The 14,395-nt window shown below is 57.4% G+C and overlaps 2 protein-coding genes across 2 annotated transcripts; one reads left to right on the plus strand and one right to left on the minus strand.

The window, feature by feature from the left end:
- The first annotated feature begins 77 nt into the window (after nt 1–77).
- Nucleotides 78–8,805, plus strand: SMARCD2 (SWI/SNF related, matrix associated, actin dependent regulator of chromatin, subfamily d, member 2). The gene is made up of 13 exons (XM_058675303.1): nt 78–615; nt 4,505–4,689; nt 4,853–4,895; nt 5,014–5,136; nt 5,766–5,921; nt 6,282–6,377; nt 6,509–6,610; nt 6,733–6,894; nt 7,006–7,103; nt 7,291–7,426; nt 7,518–7,640; nt 7,754–7,855; nt 7,931–8,805. Exons 1-13 carry the CDS (start codon nt 400–402, stop codon nt 7,982–7,984), a joined length of 1,596 nt encoding a protein of 531 aa, XP_058531286.1. The 5' UTR covers nt 78–399; the 3' UTR covers nt 7,985–8,805.
- A 42-nt stretch (nt 8,806–8,847) lies between these two features.
- On the minus strand, nt 8,848–14,357 carry PSMC5 (proteasome 26S subunit, ATPase 5). The gene is made up of 12 exons (XM_012930391.3): nt 14,224–14,357; nt 13,646–13,717; nt 11,121–11,190; nt 10,808–10,905; nt 10,585–10,641; nt 10,280–10,510; nt 9,871–9,997; nt 9,590–9,780; nt 9,404–9,502; nt 9,212–9,322; nt 9,032–9,118; nt 8,848–8,954 (listed from the first exon to the last, which is right to left on the minus strand). The coding sequence occupies exons 1-12, from the start codon at nt 14,245–14,247 to the stop codon at nt 8,901–8,903; spliced, it is 1,221 nt and encodes a 406-aa protein (XP_012785845.1). The 5' UTR covers nt 14,248–14,357; the 3' UTR covers nt 8,848–8,900.
- Nucleotides 14,358–14,395: the final 38 nt, after the last annotated feature.

Here is a 14,395-nt window from a genome sequence, read left to right on the forward strand (position 1 = left end):
GGCGGCCGGCGGTTAGGGGGCGGTGCCTGCTCGGGGTGGGTCTCGCGAGGGCAGGATTGGCGGAGGCTTTCTCGCACTGGCCTGCCGGGTAGGGGAGGAGTCTAGTGCCGGGCCTGGCCAAGAGTAAGGATCCGCGGTCCTCCCTCCGAGGCCGGGGGCGGCAGGCGGGCCCGCGAGTCGATCCCGGATCCGGAATCTCCCGGGCAGGAGCAGAATCGGGGTCAGGCTCTGGCCCCATAGCCGGCCTCGCGAACTTGAGTTAGGAAATCCCGGAACCCGGATCCGCAGACCCCGGAACCCGGAATTAAGAGCGGAAAAATCCCGGATCGCGGAGAACAAGAGCGCCGAGTCCGGGGCCGGGAGCCCGGATCGCAACCCCGCGCGGGACGGGACGGAGCGATGTCCGGCCGTGGCGCGGGCGGGTTCCCGCTGCCCCCGCTGAGCCCTGGCGGCGGGGCCGTGGCAGCGGCCCTGGGGGCGCCACCACCCCAAGGGGCACCCGGCATGCTGCCGGGACCGGCGCTCAGGGGACCGGGCCCGGCTGGAGGCGTGGGGGGCCCCGGGGCCGCCGCCTTCCGCCCTATGGGCCCCGCGGGTCCCGTGGCGCCGTACCAGGTGAGGAGGACCGAGCGCGCGATGCCGCGACGGCGACCCGGGCAGAAGGCGGAGGGAGAGCTTCGGGTGGAGTTGAGCCTCCTGGGCCTAGAGCACGGGACTCGGCGGAGGACCGAGCCGGAGCCGGGGCAGGGCCAGGCCGGGGGCGCTCCGGCCGCAGCTCGGTTATGGCGGAGGCGGCGCAGGGAGAGCTGGGCGAGGGGGGACCCTGCGGCGGTGGCTTGAAGCAGCGAGACGGCCGCCTTGGCACGGGCACTCAGGAACTGAGAGATGGAGTTGCGGTCGCGTGGAGCGGACAGCCTAGTGTCCAGGGTCCCGGCACGTGATGAGCGAGTTTTGGACCAGGCTGCCACTGAGGCAACGACCAGGGTTACCCTGCAGTCGCCTTGCTGCTGTTCCAAGTCGGCCCTGGTTTTTTTGTTTTGTTTTTCTCTCGCTGGGAGCTGGCAGGGTCGTAGCTTGTCTGAGATGGCTCCCAGCTGCTGCTAATGAGGCCGGCAGCCTGGCTTCCCACGGCCTAGGAAGGCTGGGATTGGGACTAGGGGGTTCTGGCCTTTGCACGGGGTGCAGATTCTATTCCCGGTGGTCAGGGTCAGGAGACCGGGCCTGAGGGAGGAACCGCTCCCAGGAAGAGACGACTCTGGGCAGCGTCGGGCCCGGGTTTGCTCTCTGGCATCTGGAGGGGCAGAGCTGTGGCACCGTGCTGGGCTGGGGGCTGCAGGAGCTGGCCTCTCCACCTCCTGTGCTGACTCCTTAGGGATTCAGCCCCACCTGGAAGTCCACAGAGAGGCGGGGCGGGGCTGGGTCTGGCAACGGAGGTGGGAGAGCTCAACCCAGCCCTGCTGGCGGTGTTAGGGTTTCCCAGTCCCAGATTCTGCAGAGTCCGTACCCCAGCCTCAGTGCCCTGCGTTTTGCTTCTTGGCGGTCTCCCAAAGTCCAGTACCTTGCCAGGACCCCGACTGTTTGGAGGTAGTTTCCTCTGCTCCCTAAAAGAAAAAGAGGGGGAGCACTTGAGCCCTGGTGAGCAGCTGGGTTCTTTCGCTCCCCAGGGGAAACCCGCATCAGTGGTTCCAGGACTTGGACCTGCTTGCACAGACCTGGCCTGGGAACCCTTGGATCCATGGCCTTGGAGGGACCTGGACCAGACAGACGCTTTTCCCGTTTGCTTGCATGCAGCCCAGAGGAAGTGTGGCCCTGGGAAAGCCCCCCGGGAGGATGGACTCCACAGTGTTTTGTGGGATGCGGCCTTGGGCTTGTGGCAAGGCAGCGCTGGGGGTCTGGCCTCTCCCTCCCTGGCCTCTCAGGCATGGGGAAGCAAGAGACAGCCCCAAGTGGGCCTTTCCATCTCACCTCCAGCTCCGCTGGGCTGAATGTGTAAGAGCCTGATTGGCATCTCTGCAAGTCCCCTTGGGTGACTGCCTGGAAAGGGGCTGAGATCTGGGGAACAGAGGGTCCCTGGGTGCCAGCAGGAGCTCGAAGCACCAAGATACAGACGGGGAGGCCCCTGAAAGAAGGCAAATGCTGACCTTCCTCCAGAGTAAGACTGCAGTTGTGGATCGCCGGGGTCAGCTGGGTTTGTTCTAGAGTTCTCTCCATGGGTGGGGGAGCAGTCTCCTCCTCCAGCTGGTGCCCTCAGGCCAGCCACCTGAGGTTTGGGGGCGAGGTTGAGCAGGCAAGCTGAGTCGCAGGGGGCTTCACCTGGCACCTCAGCCTGAGCCCTGTGCTCCCGCTCCCTGTGGTGGTGGACAGGCTGGTGTGGCAGAAGGGTGATTAGGTCACTGCCCATTTAGGGGCACAGGGGGCTGAGCCAGGCCTGCCTTGCCCTGTTTCCAGAGTGGAGGGAGGCTGCGAGTTTGGGGGTTGCATGTTTTTAATTTTGTCTTTGTCGTTATTATTTTTTATTTGAAAGGAGAGTTAGAGACAGAGAGAACTTTCATCTGCTGGTTCACTCTCCAAACGTTTGCAATGGCCAGAGCTGAGCCAATCTGAACCTGGGAACCAGGAGCTTCCTCCTGGTCTCCCACGTGGGTGTAAGGTCCCAAGGCTTTGGGCCATCCTCTGCTGCTTTCCCAGGCAATAGGGAGCTGGATGGGAAGTGGAGCAGCTGGGTCACGAACCAGCACCCATATGGGACGCAGGCACCAGAGATAATTAGCCTGCTGCATTATCGTGCTGACCCCATTTTTTGCCTTTTAAAAACCTTTTTTCTTTCTTTCTTTTTTAAAATGTCTCATGAGTTGTGTCTTTGCAAGGGGTGGAGTTGGAGCGCCTGTTTTCTAAGGTGATAGTGCTGGAGGGGTTTGGTGAATGCCCTGGTGCATTTGTGGGGACCGCAGGGCCCTAGCTTGCCTCTGCAGTTGCTCCTCGCCCCTCTTCTCCAGCACTGGGAAAGCTGGAGACTGGCCATGGAGCAGCCAGGCTCAGAGCTGTAGCCACAGTGAGAGTTTTTTTTTCCCCTTCCTCCCCCTATAATCCCTGGCAATGACTCTTTAAAGCAGACATTGCTGTCTTTTGTCTTTGCTTTCCACAGTCCTGACAAATCCATTCCTGATCAGAGAGACTTAGGGCAAGTCTCCCTAGACACCTCCCCCCCCCTCAGCCTCCCTCCTACTCCACTGTTTGTCTGCCACAGCTCTGGTTTGTGTTTTGCTGCATCTGGTCAAGTATCTGACCCTGCACGTTGGGAATGTGCTGGAAAGAGGGGTGGGGTCAGCATCTCCTCTGCCCACTTTGGGGGGTGGGGGGAGGGTCTTGGACTCCCTGAGAGTCTCCAGCCAGCCTGGATGGGTTGGCTGGTTGTGCTCGTTGCATAATCTGGGCCCTGGGGCCAGCCCTGTGAAGTTGCCAGGGACAGTGTGTGCAAGGCTGAGCTGCTAAACAGGCCTTGCCAGCAGCTGCCACGAAGAAGAGGGTTGGGAGCAGAGGTATTCCCTGAGGGGCTCCACGGAAACAGCAGGGAGCTGGGTCTTAGGTGGAAAGCCTTCTGCAGGCACCCCGTCTCCCAGCTTCCTGCTGCTGCTCCAACCCCTGCATCCAGGACAATCCTACCCATCCTCTAGCTTGGGCTTGCTAGGGTTAAGCTGAACTCTAGCCAGTCCTGGCTGCCAGATAGTGCCTAGAGCACAAATGCCAGCTGCTCTCACTCCCACAGACCTCTCTAGAGACATAGATTCCCTTTTGGGGGTCTCCTGGCACAGTGCTCTGGCTATGATAGTAGGGAAGCAAGAGAAGAGTCCAGTTCTGGGCTGTGGGTAAGGCCATATGGTGACCAGATGGTCTGTGAGCTCTGTCTGCCAGAGGCTACCCCCACCAGCTGGGCCACGTCCAGCCCATCCTGTTGCAGGTGACTCCCTGAGGTGCTGCTGACAGGCTTAGCAGCCCACCGGCTGCTTCTCTCTCTCAAGTGGGCATCAGGGCTCTGCCTTGTCAACCTGCTTATACCTGCCATGACTGTACCCCCAGGCTGCTGGTGGTGCTGTACTTGGCCCTTAAAATGGGTTCAGAGAAGGAAGGAAGTGCTTGGTGGGAGGCTGAGGGTCTACTTTGTGTGCCAGAGCTGGCTGGTCACAGCAAGTGGGCACAGCATGCCAGGGCTAGGAGGTGGCCCTGGAGAGCCCCCCGCCCCACCCTGGCCTCTGCCAGCAGGTTCCTCCCACCCCTGGCCTCCTGTCTGCTCATTTGCTGGCAGGATTATGAGGTGGGAGGAGCGGGCAGGTGTGGTTTACACCCTGTACTCAAGCACCCGCTTCCCTTTGTTCCTGGCACTCCCGTGGGGCTGTGTGTGCTGATCGGGCCTGGGCTAGCCAGAGGGAGAATGGATGGCCTGAGCTACTGGCCGCGCAGCAGGCTACCACTGACCTATACACCCCCACCGTCTCACTTCCCCCAGCGGCCTGGCATGTCACCCGGGAGCCGGATGCCCATGGCTGGCTTACAGGTGGGACCCCCGGCCGGCTCCCCATTTGGCACAGCTGCTCCACTGCGTCCAGGCATGCCCCCGACCATGATGGATCCATTCCGAAAACGCCTGCTTGTGCCCCAGGCCCAGCCCCCAATGCCTGCCCAGCGTCGAGGGTAAGACCCACCATTTTTCTCAGCCTGGCTAGCCAGCTTGAGTGGCAACCCAGGGCTTCCTTCTGTCCCAAGAGCTTGGATGATGGAGGAAGACTTCTTGGGGGTGGGGATCCTGGGAATGGGAAGCACTGTGCTCCTAACTGGGCTTCTTCTGTCCTCCCAGGTTAAAGAGGAGGAAGATGGCAGATAAGGTTCTACCTCAGCGAGTGAGTGGGCGTGTCGGGGAGGGGAGCACATCTGCCCCAAGCCTGGGTGGGGGGCAGCAAGAGGAAGGCGCCAGAGCTGGGGTGGAAGTGGACTGGTTAATTTCTACCCCTTTGCCAGATCCGGGAGCTCGTCCCAGAGTCTCAGGCATACATGGATCTCCTGGCTTTTGAGCGGAAGCTGGACCAAACCATCGCCCGGAAGCGCATGGAGATCCAGGAGGCCATTAAGAAGCCTCTGACGGTATGTAGAGCCAGCCCCACTGCTCCGCACCATTTCTGCCAGGGGCCACACCAGGGTTGGGGTCAGGCCAAGAACAGGTTTCTCAGGTGCGCAATGCAGCCCACTAGCGGAGCAGGAACTCTGCGTGTTGGGACCAGCATGTTTTAAATGAATATGAAATAGAAAAATACTGTGAAGCACTTGGCATATTACTTCATCAAATTCAGAAATTTTCATATATGTGAATCCTGGGTCATGATTTAAAGTGTAAATCTTACGGATCATGGTTGAAACTAGATTGGAGGTTAGGAAAGCATAGGTCCTTTCTCCATTTCCCAATGAACCTCTTTTTAAATAATCTAGAACAGTCCTATGCACAGTGAAGGCCTTCCAGGAGGCTCGATCTTTTGGGGACTGTGATGGATGTTTGGGTGTCATTTAAAGTAAGAGGTGTCTGTCTTGCTAGTGCCATGATATATCTTTCACACATATATGTCTGTATGTGTTGGCCCTGTGGCACTAAGGCCAGGCTCGATTTACTATTGCTGTGGCCCGCTGTGCTCAATGTTGAATGCATTTAGAAGGGAAGACTGGACTGCGTTGTTTTCGGTCATGCTGGTCCACCTCTAGCTGATTGCCTTTCTTTTTAGCAAAAGCGAAAGCTTCGCATCTACATTTCCAATACATTCAGTCCCAGCAAAGCAGAAGGCGATAGTGGGGGAACTGCAGGAACCCCTGGGGGCACCCCTGCAGGGGACAAGGTGGCTTCCTGGGAACTACGAGTAGAAGGAAAACTGCTGGATGATGTGAGTTTGGAAGGAAGGGAGGAGAGCTGGGCTAGGGGGTGGTTAAACCTGGCTACAGACACTTGGGGTCTCGGAGAAGCCTTGTCATAAGGAGGGCACGGCTCTGGCACTTGGGGTTGGTTTGTGTGATTGTTACAGTAGCTTTCCTGTGGGCAGCAGTCCCTTGTTAGCGAGCAGGTGCTGTCTCGCTGCCTCCACTGTGTTCTGCTGCCCACTCTGCCAGTCTGGCTGCTCCGCTGCGGACCCTGGAGTCCTCAGTGCCCTGTGCTGCAGGCTGGAACAGAGCTCCTCCACGGGGCACTCAGCCTAGTTTAGTTGGAGAACCAGCAACACCCCTCTTATACCCTCCTTCATGCCCAGCCTAGCAAACAGAAGAGGAAGTTTTCTTCATTCTTCAAGAGCCTTGTCATTGAGTTGGACAAGGAGCTGTATGGGCCTGACAACCACCTGGTGGAGGTGAGCATGAACCTGAAGTTCAGAGAGAGCAGGATGGTGTGCCAGCTGGGCATCCATGGCCTTGGTGCCATTACAGGGCTGGGTATTTATTTGTGACCACCCCTTGTGGGTATGCTTTGTTCCCCTCCCAGTGGCACCGCATGCCCACCACCCAGGAGACAGATGGCTTCCAGGTAAAACGGCCCGGAGACCTCAATGTGAAGTGCACCCTCTTGCTTATGCTGGATCACCAGGTGACAGACGCGCGCATCAAAGCTGGGCCTTGGGGATAAGGGAGGAGAGGAAAGCAGGTGCCTCAGACCCACCTTGACCCTGTCTTGTTAAAGGCCTCCCCCATACTGTGTTCCGTCTCCAGCCTCCGCAGTACAAATTGGATCCCCGACTGGCGAGGCTGCTAGGAGTACACACCCAGACAAGGGCCGCCATCATGCAGGCCCTGTGGCTTTACATCAAACACAACCAGCTGCAGGACGGGCACGAGCGCGAGTACATCAATTGCAACCGTTACTTCCGCCAGGTTAGCAAGATGCTGCCCTAGCCCCTGCTGCTGCCCTACAGTCTTATCAGTCTTAGAACTGAGCCCTGGCCAAGGCCTCGGGCATCACCAAACCTCGGTACTCTCCTCCAGATCTTCAGTTGTGGCCGACTCCGTTTCTCTGAGATCCCCATGAAGCTGGCCGGGCTGCTGCAGCATCCAGATCCCATTGTCATCAACCACGTCATTAGGTAAATGGAAGGTGCGGGTGGAGAGACTCCTCTGAGAGCAGTAACTTTACCCAGATTTGAAGCCACAGGGAAGGGACAGGTTTCTTGGACCCCCAAGAATGTCGATGGGATCCACTCTGGGTCCCCCTGGCTGATCCAGGTGGGCAGATACAGCCCTGAACTTTCCCTCCTCCCCATGCATCCACAGTGTGGATCCTAACGACCAGAAGAAGACAGCCTGTTATGACATCGACGTGGAGGTGGATGATCCACTCAAAGCCCAGATGAGCAACTTCCTGGCTTCCACTACCAATCAGCAGGAGATTGCCTCCCTGGATGTCAAGGTGGGCCTCTGGGAGCAGGCAGCTGTCAGGCCCCTTTGTGCGTACAGCCCCAAAGCTGAGGGCCACATGACATGGGCACTCCTCTTCCCAGATCCACGAGACCATTGAGTCTATCAACCAGCTGAAGACCCAGAGGGATTTCATGCTCAGCTTCAGCACTGACCCCCAGGACTTCATCCAGGAGTGGCTGCGTTCCCAGCGCCGGGACCTCAAGGTGTAGTCCTGTTTTCTGAGGGGTAGCCCATGTGAAGCTTGGGGTGACTCCCACCCCATGGGGCAGGCTGGAAATGATGCCAACGCCGTGGCTTTCCTCTGGATTCCTTGCAGATCATCACCGATGTGATCGGCAATCCTGAGGAGGAGAGACGAGCTGCTTTCTACCACCAGCCCTGGGCCCAGGAGGCAGTGGGGCGGCACATCTTTGCCAAGGTGAGGCACTACCACATTGACCCTTCTTTGCTTGTGAATATCAGAGGCCTGAGCCACGGTCTCTTCTTTCTCCAGGTGCAGCAGCGACGGCAGGAACTGGAACAGGTGCTGGGCATCCGCTTGACCTAACTGCTCAGGGATTGCATCCTTCTGCCCAGGCCTGGAGCTCAGAAGGGGACCAGCCAGCAGGTCCCAGCCGGGACTGCAGACGGGGTGAGGGGTGTCTGCTGGCACTCAACTCCCCAGCTTTAGTTTCGTAAGCATAGTGGTAGGATTCCTTGTTGCTTGGTTTCCAAAGCCTTATTCCTTCCTTTCCATGTTGGCTTTAGCCGGGTTCACAGGCATCTCCCCTGCCCCTGCAGGCAGGCCTCGTGGGACCACTGGAGGCTGTGCTTTGATGTTGTAATTGAGGCCTTTAGGAACCAAAGGCGCTGGGTTTGCATGTTTACAGGCCCCCACCCCAGGGTGAGCAAGAGCTGGCTCTGCGGAGGGAGCCAGGCGAGGAAGACGAGGCACAGCCCAGACTCTTCCTAACCTCCTGAAACCAAAGTTCTTGGCCATTCCTATAAACCCAGCCTTGTTGCTGGTTTTTTCTCCTTTTCTCTGGGTATTTGCACTATTTGGGAGCAGGATTTTCTATGTGGGAGCCACTTTTTTTGTATAGGGGTATGTTGGGGGTTTTCAGGGAGCCCTATTTGGTGCCTCCTCATTCTCTTTCTTCAATCTATGCAAGCGGCTCCAGCCGCCATCATCTCCTAGGACACCAGCGGGCTGGGGAGGTGACGCCTCCTGGAGGGGGGAGGGTGGGTGTGCAAATGGTGGAGGGCAGGAGGTGCCTGGGGGGATCCCTGCTGTCCTTGGGGTACTTGGGAGGGTGGGTGGGTCCAGGGTTTGGCAAGTGCCACTTCTGGCAGGTTTGGAACTTCCCAAATAAATCCTTTTGTTTATTGGTGGTACCCAGATCTGGTCATTTGAACGGAGCAGAGTCCTGACAGGGCTTACACCACAGAGCTTTATTTGAGGGGTCCATGCCAAGCATGAAAGCTCACTTCCACAGTTTCTTAATGGACATGTTTTTCTCACTATCCTTCTGCATGACCTGGAGAAAAAGAGAATTAGATCATGAGTCCTGGAAACACACTCTGCCAGCAGCCAAGACAAGGTCAGGGGCTGTACCTTGGCAACTGCCATCTCAAAGTCCTCCTGGGTGACATGGACTCGCCGTTCCCGCAGGGCATACATGCCAGCCTCCGTGCACACACCCTAAGCAGGGAAAGCAAGTTGAGCCTCCCCTCCTGTCCTCTGAGGCCTGGAGTTTCCTCCCACCCCCAGCTGGGGCCCTGGCTCCCCAAGCACCTTCACTTCGGCCCCCGACGCTCCTGGCATCAGCTCAGCAATCTTTCTCAGGTTGATCCCCCGGGTCAGGTTCATTTTCCGAGAATGGATCTTCAGAATGTCCAGTCGAGCCTAGATGTGGAGGAGGAAAGGGCTGAGCCCCACAACCCACCCCACAGCCTTGGGCCACAGTAGGCACTGCCCCTCACAGACCTCTTCGTTGGGGGGCGGGAATTCAATTTTCCTGTCAATGCGCCCTGGGCGAAGCAGCGCAGAATCTAAGATGTCAATCCGGTTAGTGGCCATGATGACCTGGGTACAGGAAGGGGCAAAGTCAGCTAAGCGCCTGGGCCTGCCCAGCTCCGAGGACCATCCTGGGCTGCCCGGCGGTGGCCTCACCTTGATGTTCTTGGTGGCCTCGAAGCCATCCAGCTGGTTGAGCAGCTCCAGCATGGTGCGCTGCACTTCACTGTCCCCCCCAGAGCCACCCTCGAGGCGCGAGGAGCCGATGGAGTCAATCTCATCCATGAAGATGATGGAGGGAGCGTGTTCCCGTGCCATGACGAACAGCTCCCTCACCATTCTCGCCCCTGCACAGAAGCCAAGGGCCATCAGGGCGTTACAAGGTCCTCCTGCCCACACTTCTGCTTGGTTCCCGCCATGGTCCTAGCTGCCATTACCTTCCCCGATGAACTTCTGTACCAGTTCAGACCCAGAGACACGGATGAAGGTACAGTCGGTATGGTGAGCCACAGCCCTAGCCAGCAAGGTCTTCCCAGTGCCCGGGGGCCCGTACAGCAGCACTCCCTAGAGGGAAGCAGGGGTCAGGGGTGGGAATGCCTGTGAGATTCAAATTTCAGGCTGTTCACATATATTGGACTTTCGGCTGATAATTGTGAATGGTCCCCAAATGAACCTTGGCAGAAAAAAGGTTCCCCTCCTGTGTTAGAGGAGAAGATGAACACCATGGGCCCTTCTAGATTAAGCCCTACGCCCAGCAGCAAAGGGTAGCCCACACGGGCTGTGGTGGCTCACTCCAACCCCTGCATCTGATCTGGGTGGGATGGAGTCTAGCCTGGCCCCTCTCACCTTGGGCTGGGCAATGCCCAGGGCTTCAAAGAGCTCAGGGTGCTTGACTGGCAGCTCGATCACTTCCTTGATCTCCTTGATCTGTTTGTCCAGTCCGCCGATCATCTCGTATGTGGAGTCTGGCACCTTCTCCACCATCATCAGTGACACTAGGGGGTCCACCTTGTTGGGCAGGATCTTGTGCAGCGTGTAGCTGTCGTTCCGTAGGGCCACCCGGCAGTTGGGTGTCACCTGAGAACAGAGCAAGTTTCGGGCAGTGCAGTGATGGGAGCTGCACCTACCCTTACCTGACCCACCACACTCACATCGTTGATGTCAATATTCTTGTCCACGTCCACAACAAACTTGCCCTCGGGATGTACCTGAAAGAGATTTCCTGTTCTTCCCTGACCACCAGGTGGACACCCTCCCCAGGGAGACCTGTGACAGTCCTAGCGTTAACAGCTGGGCACGCAACGCTGTCTTCCTGAGACCCCGTGATAGTGGGATGCTGGGGGCAACGGGCTGGGCCCTGGGCAGTGACTTTACCTTGACCAACACTTTCTTCTTATCCATGGCCCGGACCACCTCCCCCACGTAGGAGCCCTGCTCCTGCAGCAGCTGCAGCTCCTCCCGCAACAGGCGAACTAGACACAAACACAGCCAGTCACCCAGCTTCCACACACAGTCAAACACTGAAGGAAGCCCCCCGCCCCCGACTTAAAGCCCACATTCACAGCTTTAAGAGGGTCACGCCGGCACATGCTCAGACCAGGAGACTCCACAGGTGCTGCTGTGAAGGCAGAAGCACGGAGATCCGAAAGCAGTCAGACCTCAGGCAGGTCCCCACCCTCGCCCTCACCTTTGGCATTCAGCTCATTCCTTTGTGCCTGAAGCCGGCGGAGGTTTTGGCTCTTATCATTCACAATCAGCTGTGGGGGGCAAGAGGCAAATGGGGGTGTTCTTAGCCAAGAGCCAGACCGGGAGTGGGAGTGGAAGAAGGGTCCAGGGCAGCTGCACGTTTGGTGACCCTGTCCTGTCCTACGGCCCTGTGAAGTCCAGGGCAGCCATGCTGGAAGGCTCTCACTGGCCCGTGGGGAAAGGAATTTTGCTGAAGAGCTACAGCTGATTCATGCAGGCTTTGTTAGGAGGAGATGGGGGGCAATGTGATCCAGTGGAAACCAGAGTTCTAGCGCGCTGCTGTGGAAAATGAGACAAAGCCAAGTTGAGGTGTCTCGATGACCTCAACCAGAGCTGTCAGAAAATTGCACCGGGCTGTGGCACCAGCAGACCCACTTGCTGTCAGGCCATTAAGGTGGACACACAAGGGCCCAGCGGCGTGGCCTAGCGGCTAAAGTCCTCGCCTTGAAAGCCCCGGGATCCCATATGGGCGCCGGTTCTAATCCCGGCAGCTCCACTTCCCATCCAGCTCCCTGCTTGGGGCCTGGGAAAGCAGTTGAGGACGGCCCAAAGCCTTGGGACACTGCACCCGTGTGGGAGACCTGGAAGAGGTTCCTGGTTCCCGGCTTCAGATCGGCATGCACCGGCCCATTGCGGCTCACTTGTGGAGTGAAACATCGGATGGAAGATCTTCCTCTCTGTCTCTCCTCCTCTTTGTATATCCGGCTTTCCAATAATAATAAATCTTTAAAAAAAAAAAAAGAGGTGGACACACGAAATCAAGCATGAAATGGAAACTCCAAAAATGGAAACCCAGGGCTGGCACTGCACGTTAAGCCACTGTCAGCAGCACTGGCATCCCATGTGGGCACTAGTTTGAGCTGCAGCGATTCTGCTTCCGATTTAGCTCCCTGCTAATGCACTTGGGAACACAGTGGAGGACGGCCCAAATGCCTGGGCTGCTGACCCATGTGGGAGACTTGGGTAAGGTTCCTGTCTCCCAACTTGTGCCTGGCCTTGCCCAGCCCAGGATAGAGAGCCCAGCAGATGGAAGATCTCTCTCTGTAACTGCCTTTCAAATAAATCTTTTTTTTAAAAGAAACCAAATACTCAAATAATACATGTAAGCACACCTGGAGCTCTGAAGTTTTCCTATGCCTTTTCCCTATGCCACAGTAATGATCTTTCTTATTTCTCCAGCCCCTAATTTCTAGGGCCCTGTTCTCCTAACCAGTGGGCTGGTTGCTAGATTATTCCATCCAGTCTGGATGTTGTCAGTGTCTTCCAGACCCCTCACACTCTGCTCATACCTTGCCCCAACACCTTTCTGATCACTTCATTTGTAGAGCCCATACCTCTCGCTATGTAAGATTCCTCCAGGAGCTGGCATTCAGCACAGAGGCGAGATGCCCACACCAGAGTGCCTGGCTGCACCCCTGGCTCCGGTTCCGATGCCAGCTGCACTAACGTGCATCCTGGGAAGGCGGGAGGTTGAGGGCTCAGCACATGGGAGACCTAGCGGGGAGTCAGGCCCAGCTCTGGCCGTTGTGGGCACTTGGAGAAGTAAACCAGCAGATGGAAGATTGTTCACATAAAATGAAGAAACAAACCAAACAACAAAAAAAGCCCCTCTTCTGTTAACATTCTCTCTTTTTTTAAGATTTACTTATTTTTATTGGAAAGACATATTTTCCAGGGAGAGAAGGTCTTCCCAACTGCTGGTTCACTCCCCAAATGGATGTGAGGCCAGAGCTGGGCTTATTCAAAGTTGGAGCCAGGAGCTTCTTCCAGGTCTCCCACTTGAGTGCTGGGCCCCAAGGCTTTGGGCCACCCTTCACTGCCTTCCCAGGCCACAAGCAGGGAGCTGGATGGGAAGTGGAGTAGACAGGCCAGGAACTGGCACCCATATGAGATGCTGGCATCACAGGGTGGAAAATCAGCTTGTGGAGCCACTGTACTGGCCCCTGCGTTTCAACTCTAAGTACTTAAATTTTCTGCAACTTAAACCAAATAAGTTCATTTTTACAGTGAAATAGAATGATCAGATGCAGACTGGAAAGATAAAGAATGTCAGGAAAGAGATGGAGACCAAACAAGAGACAGGGTAGGAAGACACAGCCCAGAAAAAAGTAAAACAAACAAACAACAAAAAAGGAATACACAGCCCAATCAAATTCATTATTAAAAAGAATTAATTCCTCAGAGGTGACCAACTGTGGGCATGTAGATGGATCAAACAGGCCTGGCATTGACCTTCAGCAAGCTGGGGAGGGAGTGGGGGATACCATCTGACTCCTGGGGCTGCTGTCACCCTCAGGGGTGTGAGGCCCCACGAGAACAAGAAACGGTTAGCCGTGTGTTTTATATTCCTTTATACTTCTACTCATCCAGATCCTAAAAACTAAGGAACAAGCTCTCCCCACGGCCCTCCCCCAAATGAGAGGCATCCTCAATTCGCTTCCCGCCCCCAGCTGGGGCTGCCCTCACCTGCAGCTCCTCGATCTTGGATAGGTAATACTGGCGCAGTCCGCTGCCCGCCTTCCCCTCTTCCAGCTCCATCTGAAAACACGGGGTCATCACTCAACACACCCCACAGCCACCGGGAAGCAGCTACGTCCAGGGCCCCTCACCACGAAGCTTCAAGCGAGCAGTTCTGTGTGTAAGAGGAGCTTGGGCCGACGATCCGGCTTCTGAACCCCCCATCTCTCCTTCCCATCACTCCGTTTTCCTGAAGCCGCCGCCTGCCTCCTGGACTGCATGGAGAACCAGACGCCGTGTCAAGCGCTCCGCCAACAGGCGTGATCGCTGCGGACGGAGCCCCGGGGGAGGAAGGACGTCCCGTCCCCCTGCTCCCATTCACTCGGCTTTGGTGATTCCTTCTCGCCCAGCACTGCCGGCCCACGGCTGGCGGCGCTGACACAGCAGATCCTGCCCCCGCGCAGGGCCCGGCCCGAATGAGTACGGCCATCCGAGACCCCACTAGAAACCCCCGGCGCGGCCCGCTCCCCGGCACCTCGGACAATGCCCTTCCCGCCTGCAGCCCCGGCCCTGCCCCAACACCGCACCTGCTCCGGCCCGTCCAGCGCCATCTTCGCTTTTCAGGGGAGACCGCCGGCCTCCCGGGCGCCTAGGAGCGCAGGCGCGGAAGCGGAGCGGGAGGGCGGGGGCTGACGACCCGGCAGAGAGGAGTTCCGGGTCAAAGGGTGTGGGAGTGAGGGAAAGGTAACAACAAATAAT

This window comes from Ochotona princeps, chromosome 17, assembly GCF_030435755.1.
Source record: "Ochotona princeps isolate mOchPri1 chromosome 17, mOchPri1.hap1, whole genome shotgun sequence".
Taxonomy (NCBI): domain Eukaryota; kingdom Metazoa; phylum Chordata; class Mammalia; order Lagomorpha; family Ochotonidae; genus Ochotona; species Ochotona princeps.